At 49.5% G+C, this 18,244-nt stretch overlaps 2 protein-coding genes across 6 annotated transcripts; both read left to right on the top strand.

The window, feature by feature from the left end:
- The first annotated feature begins 3,968 nt into the window (after positions 1-3,968).
- On the top strand, positions 3,969-9,767 carry ALAD (aminolevulinate dehydratase). Of its 2 annotated transcripts, XM_081967064.1 has the most exons (11): positions 3,979-4,162; positions 4,253-4,303; positions 6,564-6,660; positions 6,764-6,899; positions 7,076-7,159; positions 7,332-7,420; positions 7,634-7,689; positions 7,827-7,914; positions 8,902-8,988; positions 9,086-9,215; positions 9,482-9,767. In XM_081967064.1, exons 1-11 carry the CDS (start codon positions 4,050-4,052, stop codon positions 9,547-9,549), a joined length of 999 nt encoding a protein of 332 aa, XP_081823190.1. In that variant the 5' UTR covers positions 3,979-4,049; the 3' UTR covers positions 9,550-9,767. The 2 variants fall into 2 exon arrangements, with proteins under 2 accessions (XP_081823191.1, XP_081823190.1); XM_081967065.1 differs by lacking the exon at positions 9,482-9,767 and having other exon boundaries at positions 3,969-4,162; positions 7,332-7,547.
- Positions 9,768-9,999: 232 nt separating this feature from the next.
- LOC309399334 (calcineurin B homologous protein 3-like) lies at positions 10,000-16,274 on the top strand. 4 transcript variants are annotated; one of them, XR_014176505.1, is made up of 5 exons: positions 10,000-10,320; positions 10,409-10,542; positions 11,860-12,878; positions 14,917-14,964; positions 15,982-16,274. XR_014176505.1 is itself a non-coding variant. In XM_081967066.1 (3 exons), the coding sequence occupies exons 1-3, from the start codon at positions 14,095-14,097 to the stop codon at positions 16,057-16,059; spliced, it is 243 nt and encodes an 80-aa protein (XP_081823192.1). In that variant the 5' UTR covers positions 13,667-14,094; the 3' UTR covers positions 16,060-16,274. The 4 variants fall into 4 exon arrangements, 1 of the variants encoding a protein (XP_081823192.1); XR_014176507.1 differs by lacking the exon at positions 10,000-10,320 and having other exon boundaries at positions 10,328-10,542; XR_014176506.1 differs by lacking the exons at positions 10,000-10,320; positions 14,917-14,964 and having other exon boundaries at positions 10,328-10,542.
- The last annotated feature ends 1,970 nt before the right edge of the window (positions 16,275-18,244 follow it).

The raw sequence follows: 18,244 nt of genomic DNA, 5'->3' as shown, positions 1-18,244 counted from the left end.
CCTGAAAGAATATTTTGCCGAAAAGACCCTCCTTTTAAAGTCCCTGCTAGCTGCTGTGTCTAAACTGAGTGTCCTTTGGGTTTTGGCCCATTGGCTTGGGAGGCCTTTTGTGTCCCTTCGAAATGCCGGCCATAAAACATCTGTAGGAATCGCAACCCCTGCCAGGCGGCCTGCTCCATGCCTGTCCGTCTCCCAGCCTCCAGAGACATTTTGCTCTGTAAGAACTTTCTTTTTTTTAATACGCTTGTCCAAGTCTCCACGTTCAGAGCGATAGTTGACTCAAGGCACTTGTCCTGTGAGCACCGCTCAAGTTTCTGGCTTCACTCCTGCTGGCGAGGAGGCAGAAGGTAAGAGCGCAGAGTCGAGGTGCTGGGATTCTGATTGCACACCTGTTCAGGGGCCTGGGCTGCACCTGGTGGTGGTGGTGGTGGTGATGTTTTATTTAGGCAGACCCAAGCTCCAGCATCTGTCAGTTGGGGGCTAGTGGAGGCAGGGTGCCGTTTTCTCACCTGGTGGTTTTTTCCTTCTTCAAAGTATTGTTGGCAAGAGGGATGGAAGGGATTTCCCAGTCTTGCCTGCTGCCCGTTAGAGGTGCTCCTCATCCCGCCAGCAGCAGAAGATATGATGCTCCTTGTGGGGTGGGGCACACACCGCCTGGCCCTCGGTTGAACCATCCCGGCGTGGCCTAGAAGAGACCCCCCCCCAATTTCTCTTCCCTTTCATGCCTGCTCTCCTCCTCCTGTCAGCCAGCTGTTGGAGACCCCTGAAAGGGGCTTAGACTGTAAGGCTGCCCGTACTCCAGCCCTGCTCCCCCCACTGGAGTGGATCCCACCCCCGTTAGAGCCCAGTGCCGCATTTGCTGCCCCCCCCCTCGAGGGGAGGGGAATGGTGTGGGTCATTTCCCTCTGAGGGCAGTTTGGGGGCTGCCCCATTCCACGTTGCACATCTAAGCTTTAAAGCCTGCATAGACCAGGCAGCGTCTCCACCAGGAGGTCATTGTGATTTTTGGTGAGATTTAGAGGATTGTAAGCTGTGTTGGTAACGGAGATACCTGGACTGGGCCTCTCTTGGGAGGGTTTTTGAATACTTTTCTCCTGCTCGTCTCTTCTTCATGTTCCTTCCCTTCCTCCCCTGAACACGGGGGTTCCTGTGAGCACAGGCTAACAACTCTTTGAAAGCTGTTAAATTTAAGCAGAAATTTAATCTCCCAAGAACAATTGTTCACACTTTTACATCTGCCTTAGGTGGGTATTCTCATAGACCTGGGGATTACAAATGTTCATACTTAAGAAATGGACACCTAGCACAATAAATACGAAGAAGGTAAGAGGAATTCCATCCTGGATTTTTGGAATTATTTTAAAATTCCTAAATTCTGGCTTTGTTTTTATGTATGTCTTTTTTTGGAAAGAGAATGGGAAGGCATGGCAGTTGCTCACAAGTACCTCTGTGTTTGGGGGTGCACAGGCATGCCCTCCCTCCCTCCCTCATGAATTCTGAGGCTCCAGGGATGCGCTGGGAGAGAATTTGGGGAGCAGAGAGCCATCAGATGTACAAGGAAGCCCCCTAAGTGTAACTCTCAAGCTAATTGGGGTTTTTGTGCTATAACAGCAACGGAGGGGATGCAACAACTTCACAAGCAACAGGAATGTCAAGGTAGGAGAATATCCAGGCAAAGTTTTGTGCCTACTGAGGAAGAAACTGGGAGAAAGCCAGAATCTGGGGCAATGATGTGGGAAACTCTTAAGGCTGTAGAGGAATTGGCTCCGCTGTTGCCTTTGGTATGGGAATGGGGCTGGGGAGTTGTTTCGGTCCCGTTGCCAGCGTCTCTAACGAGGAAGCTTCCTAAGGGGTGGCCCCACTTTCAGCAGTCATGGTTGCAGGGCTTGGTTGGGGTCTGAATGCCCAGAGAAGTGACTTCACCAGGCCCCTTGCGCTCCACCTGTGGGCTCGCTCGCAGCCACCAAAAGGGTCTCTCTGTAGGGCTGGCCGGCCACATCTATACACCTCTCCTGCTGTGGCTTTAGACTCCTGTGCCCCACACCCCACTGCCAAGAGGAAGGCTGCCTCAGCAGTGCCCTGGACATCCGGCGGGGGCTGCCCACCTCTGCTTCTCAAAATAGGGGAGTCCGTGTCACCGTGAAGGACTTAGGAGAGGTGGCAGGCGGTCCCTGAGAAGTCCTGTCCCCTTCTTCTCTCCCTCAGGCAGACAATTTCCAGGGTGTGGTGAGTTTTTTCAAGTACGGGCATTTTCTAAGGTGGAAAATGACCGCTCCTAAGAACGTCCATCAAGGAGGTTGAAGGGTGCTTGCCTTAGCAGCCGCCCACTCGAGGGCTGGAGCTGCTGCAGTTGTCTTTAGCATGGGAAGAGGGGAGAACCTCAGTGGGGCCACAGGGCAGTGGCAGGGTAGGAGGGTGAAGACCTTTCTTGGCTTCTGGAAAAGGCTTGAAGCAGTTCTTGTGGGCATGGGTTCAAAGGATTAGGGGAGGCCTCCTCCTGACCGATCAACAGATGGGTCCAATGCCAGCTTGGATAAATGACCCCTCTCCACATTTTCTACCTCTTTGGTGTTTCTCGAGAGCTTCCTCTGCCAACTGTTGTCACAAGGGGGCGGGTCGGTCTTTGCCCACTTGGATGGAGTCAACCCATTGTTGATCATTTCCATGGTGTGGAGGTTAAAACTGTGGCAAATGTCAGCAGGAGCAAAAGCCTGCAGCAATCGGGCCGCCTGTCCCGCTCGTGAGTTGGGATGGTGGTGGGGAAAGGCCCGATGAGGCCTGGCATAGGGGAAAAACACGCGTGCGCTGCACCCGTCTCGGGTAGCTTGGTGTTCCTGGCAATACGAGATGCTTCCGAGACTGGCATCGTTGCTACCTTGGAGAGTTGGCATCAATCTAAATGTCATCTTAAAAAGATTAAAAGATAACAGAAGAATTTTAAAAAGTATATACAAAAAAAAAAATATTTTTAGGCCAGAGTTTTCTACAGGTATTAATGAATATTTTTCTTAATCCTCATAAGTTTTACTGTGTTTAATATTTCTTAATACCGGTAGCATTAATTTATACTTTTGTAGCGACACACTATTTTTATAAAAACGCCACCACTTGGCTTGTCTTCGTGATGATGGGGAGGGGGGGGATTGTGTGAGGGCAATGTGCTGACCCATGTACTGTATTTAAAAAGAGAAAAAGTTATCTACTGTCACGCTTGCTGTGTGTTAATAAACAAAAAGGAAACTTGCGCAGTGTTGCATCTTCTCTACGGGGGACATCAGGACAGGGCAGGCGGGGGTGGAGAGGGGGCCAGCTGGGAGAACCCCGAAGGCAGAAGTGGCCCTAGGGGGGCTGCGGGGGTGGTGGGTGGGCGAGGCTGTGGGGAGATTTTTGGGAACGGAGCCTCAAACGCCGAAGGGGCCTGGCAAAAGCGGAGCCAAGCAACTGTGATGGTGAACTGGGGGCACCCTGAGCCCTCTCACTTGCCAGCTGCTCTTCTGATTGCTGGCCACCTGGTCTTGGTGGGCACTGGAGCACAGCCTGACAACCGCCCCAAAAATGGGCAAAAAACCCAGGGCACTTGGGGGAGTTTTTGCCTGCCAGCCAGCTGGCCTTTGTGGGCACCAGAGCTCCAGAAAACTGCCCAGAAACAGCCTCCTTTTTTACCATTTTCCAAGCTGTTTTCAGGTGGGTTTGGGGGGGGGGCAGAAAATGGGCAGGCATGCCAAGGCGGCCACCTGGTGTTGGGCTTCCCATCCCACATGCCCGCGCAGTCCAGTTTGGGCCCTGGGCGCCGGAAAGGCCATCGGTTGGAGAGAGGCCGCCGCATTGGAACCGCTGCGATAGGTCTCCAAAGCGGCGGCCGGCCAGAAAAGTTCGGACATCCCCGGGCAAGGGGAAGCGCCGCGCTGGGCCTTTAAGCCTTTAAGCGGGGCGGTCCTTCGGGGGGGGGGGAAGCAGCCGCGGCTCCGCCCGCCAGGACAGCCTCCCTGCCGGGGGAGGTCCCGCTGTCCAGCGGCCGCGCAAAAGCCTCGCACTCGGGAAGCGGCGCGATGCAGGCTCAGCCCCCGCTGCACAGCGGCTACTTCCACCCGGTGCTCCGCGCGTGGCAGGCGACGGCCGCCGCCCTCCACGCCCGGCATCTCGTCTACCCCGTCTTCGTCACGTAAGTGCCTCAGTCGGGGGGGGGAGGCAGGGCGGCCGCGACCCCCCAGCCCCCCTGACGCCGCCTCCCTCCCCCCCTCGACCCCTTCAGGGACAGCCAGGATGCCGTGGAGGAGATCGCCAGTCTGCCCGGCCAAGCTCGGTAAGTCGGCCTGGCGGCTTCCCTCCAGCTCCGGAGCGCGGCTGCCAGAAGGCCAAAGCGGCCCTTTGCTCGCCTTGGAAAGCCCTGAAAGCAGCGCCCGCTTGGCCCGTCTGCGAGCTGGAGCCGGGGGGGGGAGGGGGAGGCCTTAGGGGAGGCCTGTTCAGAAAGGGGGGGCGGGGTGGGGGTGGCGGTGGGGGTGGGGAGAGAGTTTGGGGTCCGGGGGTGGCAGGGAAGGTGGGAAGGAGAGGAGGGGAAGGGGCCTCCTTTGAGTTTCCCTGCCTCGGAATCCCCCTTTAAAGCTGCTTGGGGTTTTTTTTGGGGGGGGGGGGTAAGAGGAGAAAAAACACACTTAAAAAAACTTTTAATTTTGTTCATGCAAACATCCCATCTTTGCAACACACGAGGCTTCTTGTGCATATCGGTTGTGATTCTTTTATCTGCACGTGTAAGTCTTATATAACCAGAACTATATATGCATAGAAAAAAGATGTCTGAAATAATATAAATGCATATATATATATATATATATATATGTGTGTGTGTGTGTGTTGTATTTTTGCTGATAAATAAATAAAGAGACTAGTATAGATCTATTTCAAGCTATTTAGCTCTCATCAGCTAGCCATAACCTTACTGGGATTCGAACCTGGGCTGTATTACATATTAGGCAGATGTATTAGCCACTAAGCCACAGGCTCTCCTCCTTATCAGCTGAGCCAGGGAATATTTGGGCATATCAGGGGTTGTAACACATATGCATATACATACACATACATACATACATACATATATGCATTGATATTATTTCAGACATCTTTTTTCTTCATTCTATATACAACATTCTATATATTCTATGCATAAGAACCTTTATTACATTTGACCCGTTTTGTATCCACGTCCTCTTATTTATTTGCTACAGTCTATTTCGTATTTTCTGTCTTTTCATCATTTCCCGGTTTGTACTGGTTTCTCCATTTGTTGATCTTCCTTTCTTCCTTTCTTTCTTGCTTTAAAAAGCACATTTTCAAGCAACTCCAAGCTGGTATGTGTGGGTGTACACACCATCCTTTGCCTGGGCCTGTGGGTGAGCTGGGAGATAAAAGCCTTTGTAGAAGCTCCTCTTCCCTCTCCCCCCCCCCCAGGAAAACTTCCAAAAGAGAAAAACTTCCCATCCTGCCCGCTGCCTGCTGGAGATAACCACCTGAGGAAAGCCCAGCCCAGCCCATGGGGAGATGTCAGGGTGTGCCCGTTACTCCCTCTGCCCGCTTGTGCAAGGAACAGGCGCGTGCATGTATGTGTGTGTGAGCTCGGAGAAGTCGCCCAGCCCAACCCCTCTCTCGCCACACGCACGGCTGCTTTGATCCCCATTGTTACTGAAGATTGAGGCCGAGGGCTGGCAATCCATGCGAAAAGCCAAATTTCACTTTTAATTGACCTGTCGATCTCTAGAGAACCAGAGTGGGGTGGATCACATTCCCTGTAGCTCTAGAGATAGTTTTATTTTCTTTTATTTTGGGGGGCTCCATGCGGAGAGCTGGAATTGGCCAGCCGAGCCTGCAGTGCCCCCCACCCCCACCCCCGGCCAGATATTTGAAAACTTTATTGCCGTTGTACATACATACAGAGTATACCCCTACAACGAAATTCACATGACACCCAGACACCAGGCCCAACACACATGACAATCCCCAAACACACACACACCCCACCAAAAAAATCCCCGCTCCTAAACCACCCAAGTATCCACACAATAGATCAAGTCATGCTGTCCAAGAGCTCCCTGATGGTGGCCCTTTAGTTCATTGTTGAGTGCAATTATACCTCTGGGATATAAAGCTATTCAGAAGACGTGTGGTCCAAGTTTTAATTGTTGTGTATCTTCTGCCAGAAGGCAACAGTCCAAAAAGATTGTAAGCAGGATGGGAAGAGTCTCTGAGAATGTTGTGCAACTTCCTCGAACAGCGAGATGCGAAGGTGTCGTCCAGGGCTGGTAGCTGAAGAGCCCGGTGATATTCTGGGCACTTTTAATGATTCTCCGGAGAGCTTTTTTGTCCGCTGAGGAGCTGCTCCCGTACCATGCAAGAATGTCAGGACACTCTCAATGGTGCTGCGATAGTAGGACAGAAGTAGTAGATATTCATGGGCTCCATCATCTCTGGGTTCAAACCTCTTGGCTTGACCCTCTTGGCTGTTGGGGCTCTGCCTCCCATTCTGTGAGTTGCCCGGTTGAGCTGACAAGTGACTCCTCCCCCCCCCCCAGGTACGGGGTGAACAAGCTGGAGCAGCTGCTGGGCCCCCTGGTAGCCGATGGGCTGACCTGCGTGCTGATCTTCGGCGTCCCAAGCCGGGCCATAAAGGTGCACTCCTGAGCTGCGGTTGAGCCACGACTCCTGGGCGGAGGAGGGTCTTACTTCTAAGGCAGGCAGGTGGGCAGCTGCTTCTCTCCTCTCTGCTCCGCAGGATGGGCGCGGCTCTGCAGCCGATGCCAGTGACATGCCCGTTGTCCAGGCCATACGGACTATCCGCGCTTTGTTCCCCAAGTTGCTGATTGCGTGTGATGTCTGCTTGTGCCCTTACACCTCGCATGGGCACTGCGGTGAGTGCTGCTGGGCTCGGAAAGGACTAGAAGCTTGGTATTCTGAGGTCAAAGTGGCTTAATAGCGGGCGTTGGCGGTAAGCCCCTGTGCCTCCTCCTCCTCCCTTTTGATCGGGGGCCAATAGGCGCAGAGTCCCCGGGAAGGCAGGGAGAGTAGCACTTGCCTTGCCTTGTAGGTCTCCTTTGGCAAGATGGCACCCTTCAGAATGAGGCCAGCTGCCGGAGACTCGCTGAGGTGGCCCTGGCCTACGCCAAGGCAGGTAAGGCACTTACTAGCTGTTGGGAGGAGTAGGCAGAACTGCATAGGCGGATCCTTAGCTGAGGTGGGGCTGGATCACTCCCCCCAAAAGTCAGAATCCTGCCCTGCCCTGCTTCTCCCTTAAGGAACTTCAGTTAGAGAAGCTGCCCCCACCTCCTGTCACCTTTCCCCAGGTTGCCACATTGTGGCCCCCTCGGATATGATGGACGGGCGCATCCATGCGATCAAGGAGGCCTTGGTTGCCAACGACCTGGGCAATAAGGTGGGTGTGAGGGACTGGCAGGCTCTGCACAGGTGCAGCCAGGAGCCTCTTTCACAGGTCGCTGGAAGAGGAGAATTCAGTCCGGAGTCCAGAGCTGCTTTCAGAGGCACCCAGTCCAGCTTTCCAGGTTCTGAACAGCTCGGTGGGGGAAGGGCTCTGTGTGGGGGAGGGGCTCAGGGTCTGGGCATGACGGCTGCGCTGTTGTCCCGGCAGGTGTCAGTCCTGAGCTACAGTGCCAAATTTGCTTCCTGCTTCTATGGCCCTTTCAGGTGAGGGCTGCCAGAGCTGTGTTTGGTCAGGGAGGGGGATCCCCCATGACCGAAGGTGCGGGCAGCTGAACTTGATGGGGCCCCTTTGGCGTCTGGGGAGCGAAGGGGTGTCATCCGTTGTCTTCTGGTTTGCGTAGAGACGCGGCCTTATCCAAGCCTGCCTTTGGGGACCGGCGGTGTTACCAGCTTCCTCCAGGATCTCGAGGGTTGGCTTTGCGTGCAGTGGTGAGTGGCCTTGGGAGAGAACCAGCTGGGCCTGGACCTTCTCTGGCCTGGGGAGCTGCCAGGCTGATATCTGCAGAACTTGGCCAGGAGCCTCGGAGAGTCACGAACCAATGAAGCAAACTAATTGTCTCCTGCAAACTTCACTCCCCTTTTGCTCCTCTTTTATTTCTTCTGGGTGGGGCCATTCATCGTCCCCCTGTGGCCTTACTCCCAAGTCGACCCCTCTTCTTTAGCTGTTCCCTTCATCTGGCCACTCTGCGCATGCACACACTGGGAACAGGCTCCAGCTGTTCTTCTGCCCCACTGATGTCTGACTCTGAAGGCAGCTGATAACTGTCAGAGGGCCCTGACCCCTTCTCTGCCTCCGACACAGAGCCCTCATCAAAGCCTTCCCCAGACTCCAGGACTGGCCCATCTTCCTCCCCAACCTCCCCACTGCCCGAATCTGCTGCTAACTCCACTGGCGAGCCACAACAGAGTCCAGAGGGAGGAGTCATCTGTGGCCAAATGTCTGTTGTGGGAGAGGCAATGGCCCATTCTCGTGGACTCCCTGGCCCAGGAAGGGGGAGGGAGGCTGGCTGGCTGACCCCATTGGCGAGCTTCCGCGGGGGACGGAGGGATTAAGTCAAGGGAGACTTTTCTGCAAGGGATCAGGTGAAAGTCTGTTTGCAGATCGGAGAGGTAAGCCTGTCAGAGGATTTGCCTTTTGCCCTATCTGAGAAAGTGCTTTAAAGGGCTGTGGGGGGAACAGACAACCCCTCCCCCACCCCCCAGAAGCAGGGGAATGTGTATTGCTGTGTGTTGTGTTGCCGAGATGGTAGACCAGAAAACAAGCTCTGTGTGTGTATTTGTGTGGCTGTCCAACTTGACCGCCCATTGAACAAAGCTGTTGGGTTCAGCTCCTGCCTGTCTCGTGAAGTGTCTCTGCTACACTCATCCCCCCACCCCCATGACCTCCCTCTGCTGTATTCCCCTCCCCCACACCAGGATCGGGACGTGAAGGAGGGGGCAGACATGCTGATGGTGAAACCTGGGATGCCCTACCTTGACCTCGTGCGGGAAGTGAAGGACAGAGTAAGCCCCTTCCCCCCCCTCTGTCCCGAGAGTGGCCAGTAGTGGTGGGTGCCTGGCCCCCTCCCCCTGCTGAGAAAAATGGCCTGTGTTTCCCCAGCATCCCAGCCACCCCCTGGCGGTCTACCATGTCTCAGGAGAGTTTGCCATGCTGTGGCATGGGGCGCAGGCCGGGGCCTTTGACCTGAAGGCGGCAGTGATGGAGGCCATGGCCAGCTTCAGGCGAGCAGGTGAGCGTGGGCAGAGAGGGCAACCAGGGCTGCCACTCTGCCAAGAGAAGCCCAAAGCCAGTGCCCAGCATAAGGCGGGGAGGGAGAGAGGACTGCAGCTGGAGGTGCCAAGAGATCGGAAGTTGGATTCCTGGGAGAATAACACCAACAGGCCAGCTTGGCTGTGGAGGATGGTCCTTACCCTGGTTTCCAGCCGCAAGCCAACTTCTTCTGCAAAAAAAAAGCTTTGAGCAAGCAGCTTCATTTTGGAAACGCTTTTCTTGCAGGAGCTGATGTTATCATCACTTACTACGTGCCTCAGCTTCTCCAGTGGCTGAAGGAAGAGCAGGCATGAAGGGGGTTCCTGGCCCGGCTGCCAAGAGGAAAACATGGAACATGCCAGCAAGCACGTTTGGGCAGCCGAAGAGGGGGAACCTTTTTTTCTTTTACAGCTTTTGGAAGATCCAAACTTGGCATTTTATGAATTAGAGAAATTGGCTGCTCGTAGCAACGTTGTATTTCCAGTCCCCTCCTGATACACTTTCTTTAAAAACAAACATTTGCCTTTTAAAACACTGCCACAATGTTGTTATTACTCCTCCCTGGTTTTTTCTTTTTTGCCCTGCTTAGTTGCAGAATATCCAGAGACAACGTATGGCCCGAAAAGCAAAGCTCTCCCTTCGGGGAACAGTAATCTCACAGGGCCTTGTGAGCCACAACGAGGCCCATCCTCTACTAAAAGGAAGAAAGAGGAAAGACATTTTTCTCAAACAAACAAACAAAAACTTGTAAGCTTTAAGCAGCTCGGTATCCTCCCCCCAAAGGATTTTTTCCCCCTGGTACGCAGGTATTTGGCATGTAGAATTTTACCTGCAGTTTCCATTTGAGGCTTTGCGTATCTCGGTTTGCCTTTCGGATTCACTTAAGCAAAAACCTTGTTAAAGAAACAATCTCATTATTCACTTCTATGGCTGCAAAGGAGGAGTTGCTCCACCCACATGGCCTAGAGAGGAAGGAAAACCGCTACTGCCTGGTCCGGTCCTCGCCAACTTGGTTGGCATTCAGGACGGTTCACTCAACTGGGCTTCCTAGACCACGTTAGACCCGCCATTTGGCTTAGCATGAGGTATACACCAAGCCATTTTGTCTGATTCAGTAAACCATGAATTCCCATTTGGTTCCATGTGCGAACCCTGTTCTTCTGTTTATGCAAGCTCCTGCCCTTGCTGCTGGCTAGGCCGCCCTCTGAATTGGGCGCCCCTTCTCTCCTTGCTTGAGGGCTGGAAGCCAGGCACTTTCCGCCTTCTGGGATGCAGACTTGATGCTCTGCCTTTCTGTCTCCTAGCAGGTGGGTTCTTTCACATCGCTCCACTTTGCTCTGCTTTCTTCAAGCCACTTCTTGCTGCTTTCCTCTCCTACCTTCTCTAAATCTGTGCGAAAGCTGCCGAAAAATAAAATTCTAGCATTTATGGAGAGGGGGGAAAATTATTATATGCATAGATAGTCATCTGCTGTTGCTATAGATGGAGAAATCAGTCTGTGGAGCCAATATGAGAGATTGGGCTTTGGGCTGTGGAAATGGGGGTGGTGCGTTGGTGGAAGGATCTGAAGAGAGATGGGATGTGCTCTCTTCAAGGGAGAAAGAAGCGGCGGCTGCATCATATGTCCTCGTGCCACTGATTCTCCATCCCTAGGTCCTGGTGAAACCTTGGAAAGGTTGACTCTCAAAGGCCTGCTGAAGGCAATCCTTCAAGCAGAACTTCTGGTGCAGCCTCTGCTTGCTTGGTAGATGGCACAGGCAGCCTGATGCATGGAAACCTACCAGTTTCCAGGGTTGTTTGTGTGGATCTTGTGGGAAAAAAGGAAATCTTGCTGAAGCCCCGCCTTCCCTTCAGCCTGCATCTGTTCGCTTAACCGGTTTGGCTGCCTATCGATCAAAATGCAGGAGTGAATCTGATAAGGAGATAAAGGAATCTGGGGGCTCAGGTAGAGAAACGTTAAAAGAAAGCAGCTGGATTTCGGCAATTGCTTCTAGGGGGGAAAAACCTGCAGTTTTAACAAATCTTAAACCCAAAGTAAGTTCAATAAAACCTACGTATATCCCTGATAGTAAGAGGCTGCATCAGCAGAAGCCCAGGTTTCTTGCCTTTAGGTTGGGGTTGGGGCAAGGCCAGGGCAATAGGGCCTGCAAATGGAGCCAATATGGAGTTGTAACTACAGCCAGACACAGAACTACTTTGGGGGACCAAGGAGATTCTCACAGGCACACGACACTTTCACATGATTCCCGCCATCAGGAGAAGAAACTTCCAACAGCCACAAGGCAGTTGGAACAAAGCTTCATCGCTTTGGCATGTTCCAGAGCAATTTTGAGTATTCCAGAAGAGTTTAGAGACTTCATATACAGTCGTGATTGATTCTGGAAGGAGCCCTTGATGTTACTTTACGTGCAATCTTTCTGTCCCACTTCTCCAAACCCAACATGTTCTCCTTTGCTAGTGATACAGGGAGAGCCCTCTTTTTGGGTAGGCAGTCCTACAGTGAGAGTCAGTCCTGCGGTTAAAGAAGGAACAGCAGCCACAAAAAGAAAGAAACCCTTTTAGTGGGACTGTAAGGTTGTTAGTCTGTATCTTTATTATTATGATAATGTTATTAACATTAACAGGGCAACAGGAGGCTCAGAAGAAGGAATCCTGCCTCTTCAAGACTTTAAACCTAGTTAAAAAGATCTACCATGATTTCCATGCTAACAGTATTGAGTGAACACAAGAGAGTGCCACCCCGTGGCCAAGGCAGGTATTGCAGCCACCAAAAGGAAAAAAAACATTTAAAGGCATTTTAATATTCTGTGGCTATTGAAGCTATCCTAGGCCTTTTAAACTCGATTTGAGGCTTTTGAAACAGGGTTAATTCTTCCGTGTCTTTTGCAGCCCCCGGGAGCGGAAAAGTGCCATCCTGTGGTCCAAAAAGAAATAGCCACAAAAAGAACCCTTTTAATGGGGTTTCAAGTTTATTATTCCGTATCTTTATTATTAAATGCTTTATTAATATTAAAAGGGCAAAAGGGATGCAGCACAGGCACAGAAGAAGGAATCCTTCAAAAGCCTTTGTGGAAAGTTATCACCCAGCCCTCTCCTAGAAAAATGAAATATCCTGGGAAATATTGAAATGGCAGAATATTCTATTTCCCTGGAAGTGAAAAGGAAGAAACATGTTTCAAAAAGACAAAGTAACTCTCCCTGCAGCTTCCTGCCCCCACCCACTTTGTCCATGAGCCATTAAAACCTGAGCTAGTCCCTTTACATAAGAAAGAGTTCTCCCCTTCAGCTCCAGGGGATGGGATTAGGGCATGATAATATTGGCCCTTTACCCAACTCCCCACTTGGCATCTGAGAACTCCACCAAACCTGGATTCAAAACGCAGCCTAGGCAGTTGCCCCTGCATGGGAGTCTTTCAAGCGATCCGAATGCATTTCTTACCCAGGAAGAGGAAACAGAGAGGTGGGGCTGGGCCTAGCAAGCCCCTCCCTCACTCTAATCCTCTTCTCCACCAACATTGAAGCACGTGACCAGGAGCTCAAGCCACGCGATCCTGTCCACCATTAAACCATCTTTCCAAGCAGCCTCCGCGTCTCCAGGGTCTTGGAGCCGAACCCAGAAGGACCTTTCTTTCAGCCCCTTAAAGTGAGTTTAAATGGTCTATGATGGCCTCAATGCTAATGCTAAGGCCCCGAAAACAGTGTCCTCCTTGGTCAAAGCAGGTGTAGCAGCCGCCAAAAGAAATGCACATTTTAATGGCGTTTTAAGGTTATTAGCCTTTATTGTTAAAACGTTACTAATATTAATAGGCCTTAACTCGGTTTAAGGGTTTTGAAGCATGATTTATTTTTCTGCTCCTGTGTTGCAGCAAACGTGCCTCTTGTTGCCCTACTAAAGTTAATAAGGTTTTAATAACGATCCAGGATAATAACTCTCAAATCCCATTAAAAAGGTGGGTTTCTTTTTGTGGCTGCAATACCTGCATTGACCACATGGTGGCAGCTTTCTATCCCATTAACATTGAGATCTTAGTATGGATAGAGGTGTACTACAGTTAAAATCTTTGAATGCATTAAGAGATGAAGGGGTAATTCAAACCTGGTTTCAGTATGGTCAGTTACAGGCTAGATGGGAAAAAAAAGACCAGAAATCTGGTATTATCTAAAATGAGGATAACTTGATAAAACAAATTAGGCACCAGGGTCAAATGCATATAAAAAGGTTGTATAATGTATTGATAGAAATAGACTCAGAAACAGAATTACAATAATACAATACAATACAATACAATAATACAATAGTAGAGTTGGAGGGGACCTTGGAGGTCTTCTAGTCCAACCCCCTGCCTAGGCAGGAAACCCTATACCGTTTCAGACAAATAGCTATCCAACATCTTAAAGACTTCCAGTGTTGGGGCATTCACAACTTCTGGAGGCAATTTCTGTTCCACTGATTAATTGTTCTAACTGTCAGGAAATTTCTCCTCAGTTCTAAGTTGCTTCTCTCCTTGATTAGTTTCCACCCATTGCTTCTTGTTCTACCCTCAGGTGCCTTGGAGAATAGTTTGACTCCCTCTTCTTTGTGGCAACCCCTGAGATATTGGAACAATGCTATCATGTCTCCCCAAGTCCTTCTTTCTATTAAGCTAGACATACCCAGTTCCTGCAACCGTTCTTCATATGTTTTAGCCCCCAGTCCCCTAATCATCCTTGTTGCTCTTCTCTGCAGTCTTTCTAGAGTCTCCACATCTTTTTTACATCGTGGCGACCAGAACTGAATGCAGTATTCCAAGTGTGGCCTTACCAAGGCCTTATAAAGTGGTATTAACCCTTCACGTGATCTCGATTCTATCCCTCTGTTGATGCAGCCTAGAACTGTGTTGGCTTTTTTGGCAGCTGCTGCACACGGCTGGCTCATATTTAAATGGTTGTCCACTAGGACTCCAAGATCCCTTTCACAGTTACTACTACTGAGCAAGGTATCTATACTGTACCTGTGCATTCCGTTTTTGTTGCCTAAATTAGTTAAAGATTGTATGATAAAATGGGCACAAAATTTTGAAGAACCAATAATTTGCGCAGCCGCGCACCTTAGAGGGAACAGTGCTTTGGACATATTTTTTTTGCATCATTTTAATTATTAGACACAGTTTCTTTTTCATCATAAACCACATTTTTAGCTTGCCTTACTGTGTGATATGTTGCACAGCCGTTCAACTGATTTTTGGTTAAATATTTTTATACTTTGGACATTTTTTTTTGCATCATTTTAATTATTATACACAGTTTCTTTTTCGTCACAAACCACATTTTAGCTTGCCTTACTGTGTGATACATTGCACATAAGGAAACCACCCCTGTGTGAATTTGGTTAGACTTCTGCTGTAAATATATTTGATCAGTTTTTCCATTGCTGCATATTTTTTCATTTTAGTCTTAGGGATGGTTTTCCTAACCCCAATGTTGTGCCAATGGGATTCTTGCTGCTGTCAGATAACACCTTATTATGCTTTTCATTTATATCCCCTGGGGTCAGGCCTCATAAAGATATCCCTGTTTTTCATTCAAATTTCACCTTTGGAATTTCCTGAATGTTAAGGTGTATTTCCTTTTCGACTTCTTCTGAGTATTTCCTTTTAATTGTTCCCTTCCTGGAATGAATCTCTTTTCCTTCCTAATCTTAGGAGCCGGATCAGGTCTACGAAGGGATCACATTTGATGACTTCCTGAAAGTGAGTGAATCTTTTTTTTTTTGCATTTTTATTGGCTTAGATAGGGCCATCTCTCTACTCAACCTCAAACCTCCTGCAATCCCCCACCCCCAAAAATAATTCATTTCCAAATTCACAGAAATAAATCTCCAGTAATGGTTTTTCAAACACAAAGTCTCCCAAATAATCAGCGTACTGGAGAGAGGGTGGATTTAGGGCTAGTAGTTCTCCAAACATCTGTTAACCATCTTGCAAAAACCGCTATATGAGTAGGGTTGGAAGAAATACCTATCTTGTTTAGTTCCGAGTGGGGAGAAAGACGCCGGAAACATGGAGATTGATTGGAAAGATGGTTTATTGATGGACAGGACCACTTAGGTTTGAGGTCCTGGGTAGCTGACCACATGGAGGAGAGAGGGGGGGGGTATTTATACCCTCTCTTGGGCCTTGCCCTTCAGCTTCCTCTTCCTCTGGCAAGGACATTTATTCTATTGATTGTCAGACTCCCATGGGGGCTATGCAGGGGTCATAGCTAACTTTTTAGGCTGTCTGAATTAAGTTTGATGGAAGCATGGGCTCCCTGAGGTGTTTCCTTTCAGATTTCTATTTCTCTTTTAGGGGAAATATAATAAATATTGCTCAAAGCAATATTCATTTTAGGAGAGGGGCGGGGGCGAACTTTCTACAGTAGAGTTTCTCTATCTACCAACTTTGCAAGGGTGGTAGGGTTAAGTTAATTGGCCAAAGGAATGAGGAGAAGAGCCCTCCTTAAGGGAGATGGGCAAAAGGTTCACAGCAGAAGACACTGGGCACCACAAACGGTACCAAGGGAAGGAAAGGAAGTCCACAATCAGCTTTGGAGTGAATCCCTCTTTCCATCAGCTATTTTTGGGGTGGGGGGGGAAGTCTAAGGCCAAGTCAACTGTGGGTTGAGTTCTGGAATACAACATTTGCTCCTTAAGATTGAAGGATTGGAGGTTGTCTTCTCTTCCACTAACTCTGGGGGTGTTTTTTCTTCTTCTCCCCTTTCAATGCCAGATATGGGAAGGCATCGACATAGAGACCAAGATGCACGTCCGCTTCCTCACACTGGAACCCATGGCGCTCTGCTACTGACAGCGGCGGAGTAGCTGCAACTGGGTGGCAGGAGGCTTTGGAGGAGATGAGCGGGAGCTTGTTTGGGTGGGTGGGAGGAAGGGAGGGCCATGTGTCTGATGGAGCAGCAGCCACAGATCCACGAACTTCAGACCCATCTGGACCAGCCACATGGATTCCCCATCTTCAGTTGAAGACCAACTTTCTGGCTTCCAGTAAAAGGACTTTCGTTCTGATGCAACGTTGTAGTGCTTGATATATGTGTGCAGTTGTGTTTTACTTCTAGCTTCCTGGGCTGAGATAAGCCACCCACCAAACACCAACAGGAGTCCTTGCTCCAAGTCAGAAGGGGGGGGGGGGCTATCCCTGCCCATGGCAAGTTAGCTTTTGGGGCGAATGGCTATATATATTACAGGCAATCCTTGACTTAATGACCACAATTCTGAGTCCAATTGTTCCTAAGTGAGACATTTTGTTACAAGGGAATTTTAGGCCCAATTTACATATATGTATGTATGATGTATGTGTGTGTGTGTGTGTGTGTATGTGTTTATGTATGTACATACACACAAACCGCAAATGTGAAAAACTATAATGTTACATTTTTTTGGTGCTGTTGTGACTTCAGTCACTAAATGAACTCTTTTTTAAGTCGAGGATTACCCGTGCTAGCTTTTTAGTAGTAATATATATAGGCATTCTTTTATGTGCATATTAGCATTTAGTACAGATAGTTCTATTTATGTACTAAAATATGCTATTATGCACATATGTATATGTATATATGTATATATATATATACACACAGAGAGAGAGAAATGGGCATAATTAGTCTGGTCCTGGAATGAACTAATTATGCTAACAAGTCTGCCTGTATATATATATATAGATATATAAGCCCCAACGTTCCGCTTCTCATCCAAGAAGCTTCTTCAGTTCTGACTGAATGGTGGGAAATGGAAGGATTTATATTCTTTGCATTCGTCTGGTCCTTAGCTCTCTTGAGGGCCGGTTGTTAGCTCTCTTGAGGGTTCTTGAGGCCACTTGGGGTTTTTTATCCGTACCCTCAGGGTCACCAGAATCAGGGTGCAAATGGGTGTTGGACCTTCGTGGGACTTTGTTCTCTTCCTTCTCTTATGGAGGACAAATGACCCTACTGGATCTTTATCTGGATTTGATGAAGGCCCAATTGTGGGATAGCCACCGGTTCTGAGGCCTTCTTTGATGTTTTAGTTCTTCTCCACCTTTGATGGCAGGCAAACCTTCAGCCCAGGAGCGTAGAGTAGACTCCCATGGTTTTGCTCCAGTGGCTGGTGAGAATAAATTGGGCTTTCTGTAGACTTCAGTGTTGCAAAGGTGAATCTTGCCGTGGTGGATTTGTTCCATGTTGTGCCAGGCGTTTGTGAAGTGGTGGTTTTATTCACAAACACATGTCAACAACATAGGAAAACAAACCCATCAGGCCAAGATTCAGCAGTCCATCTGTCTATGGCAGGGCTGTCCAAACTTGGGGATTTTTAAGACTTGTGGACTTCAACTCCCGGAATTCCGAGAGTTGAAGTCCACAAGTCTTAAAAATCCCCAAGTTTGGACACCCCTGGTCTGTGGAGACTCTCCCGTCACCCAGGTCATGGTTGTTCCAAAGCTGCTTTTTTCAAGAGGCAACTGGACTTTCTGGTTTTTCTTTGAAGACTTTTTGCTTCTCATCCAAGCAGCCTCTTCAGTTCATCACTTCCACTGAAGAAGCTTCTTGGATGAGAAGCGAAATGTCTTCCAAGGAAAAACAAAGGAAGCCAGTTGCCTCTTGAGAAAAGGCACCTTTGGAAGAGAAGTCCACCTGCATTTGAAAGACGAAGGTCAGTCTTCTGAAGAGAGCAAAGTCCATATTCCGGACAGAGGGGAACACTGGTTTGAAAGGGGCCAACGAGGACATGTGTTTTAAAACCGAACAGCTTGCTCTCAATAAAGGAGGATGGATACGATGCTACCTCTCCTGTCTCCGACACGGTCCTTTCATCAGTCCCACAAAGGTCCCACACCCATTTGTACCCTGATTCAGGGTACAGATTAAAAAAAACCCCAAGTGGCCTCAAGGACTCTCAAGACAGCTAACGACCGACCTTTGGAGTGCTAACGACCGGATGAGTGCCAAGAATATAAATCTTCCCATTCCCCCACCATTCAGTCAGAACTGAAGAAGCTCCTT

The sequence above is a fragment of the Natrix helvetica genome (assembly GCF_964273705.1).
Source record: "Natrix helvetica genome assembly, chromosome: 15".
Lineage (NCBI taxonomy): Eukaryota > Metazoa > Chordata > Lepidosauria > Squamata > Natricidae > Natrix > Natrix helvetica.
The sequence above is the reverse complement of the archived record's forward strand: the minus strand, read 5'-3'. Positions and strand labels throughout refer to the sequence as shown.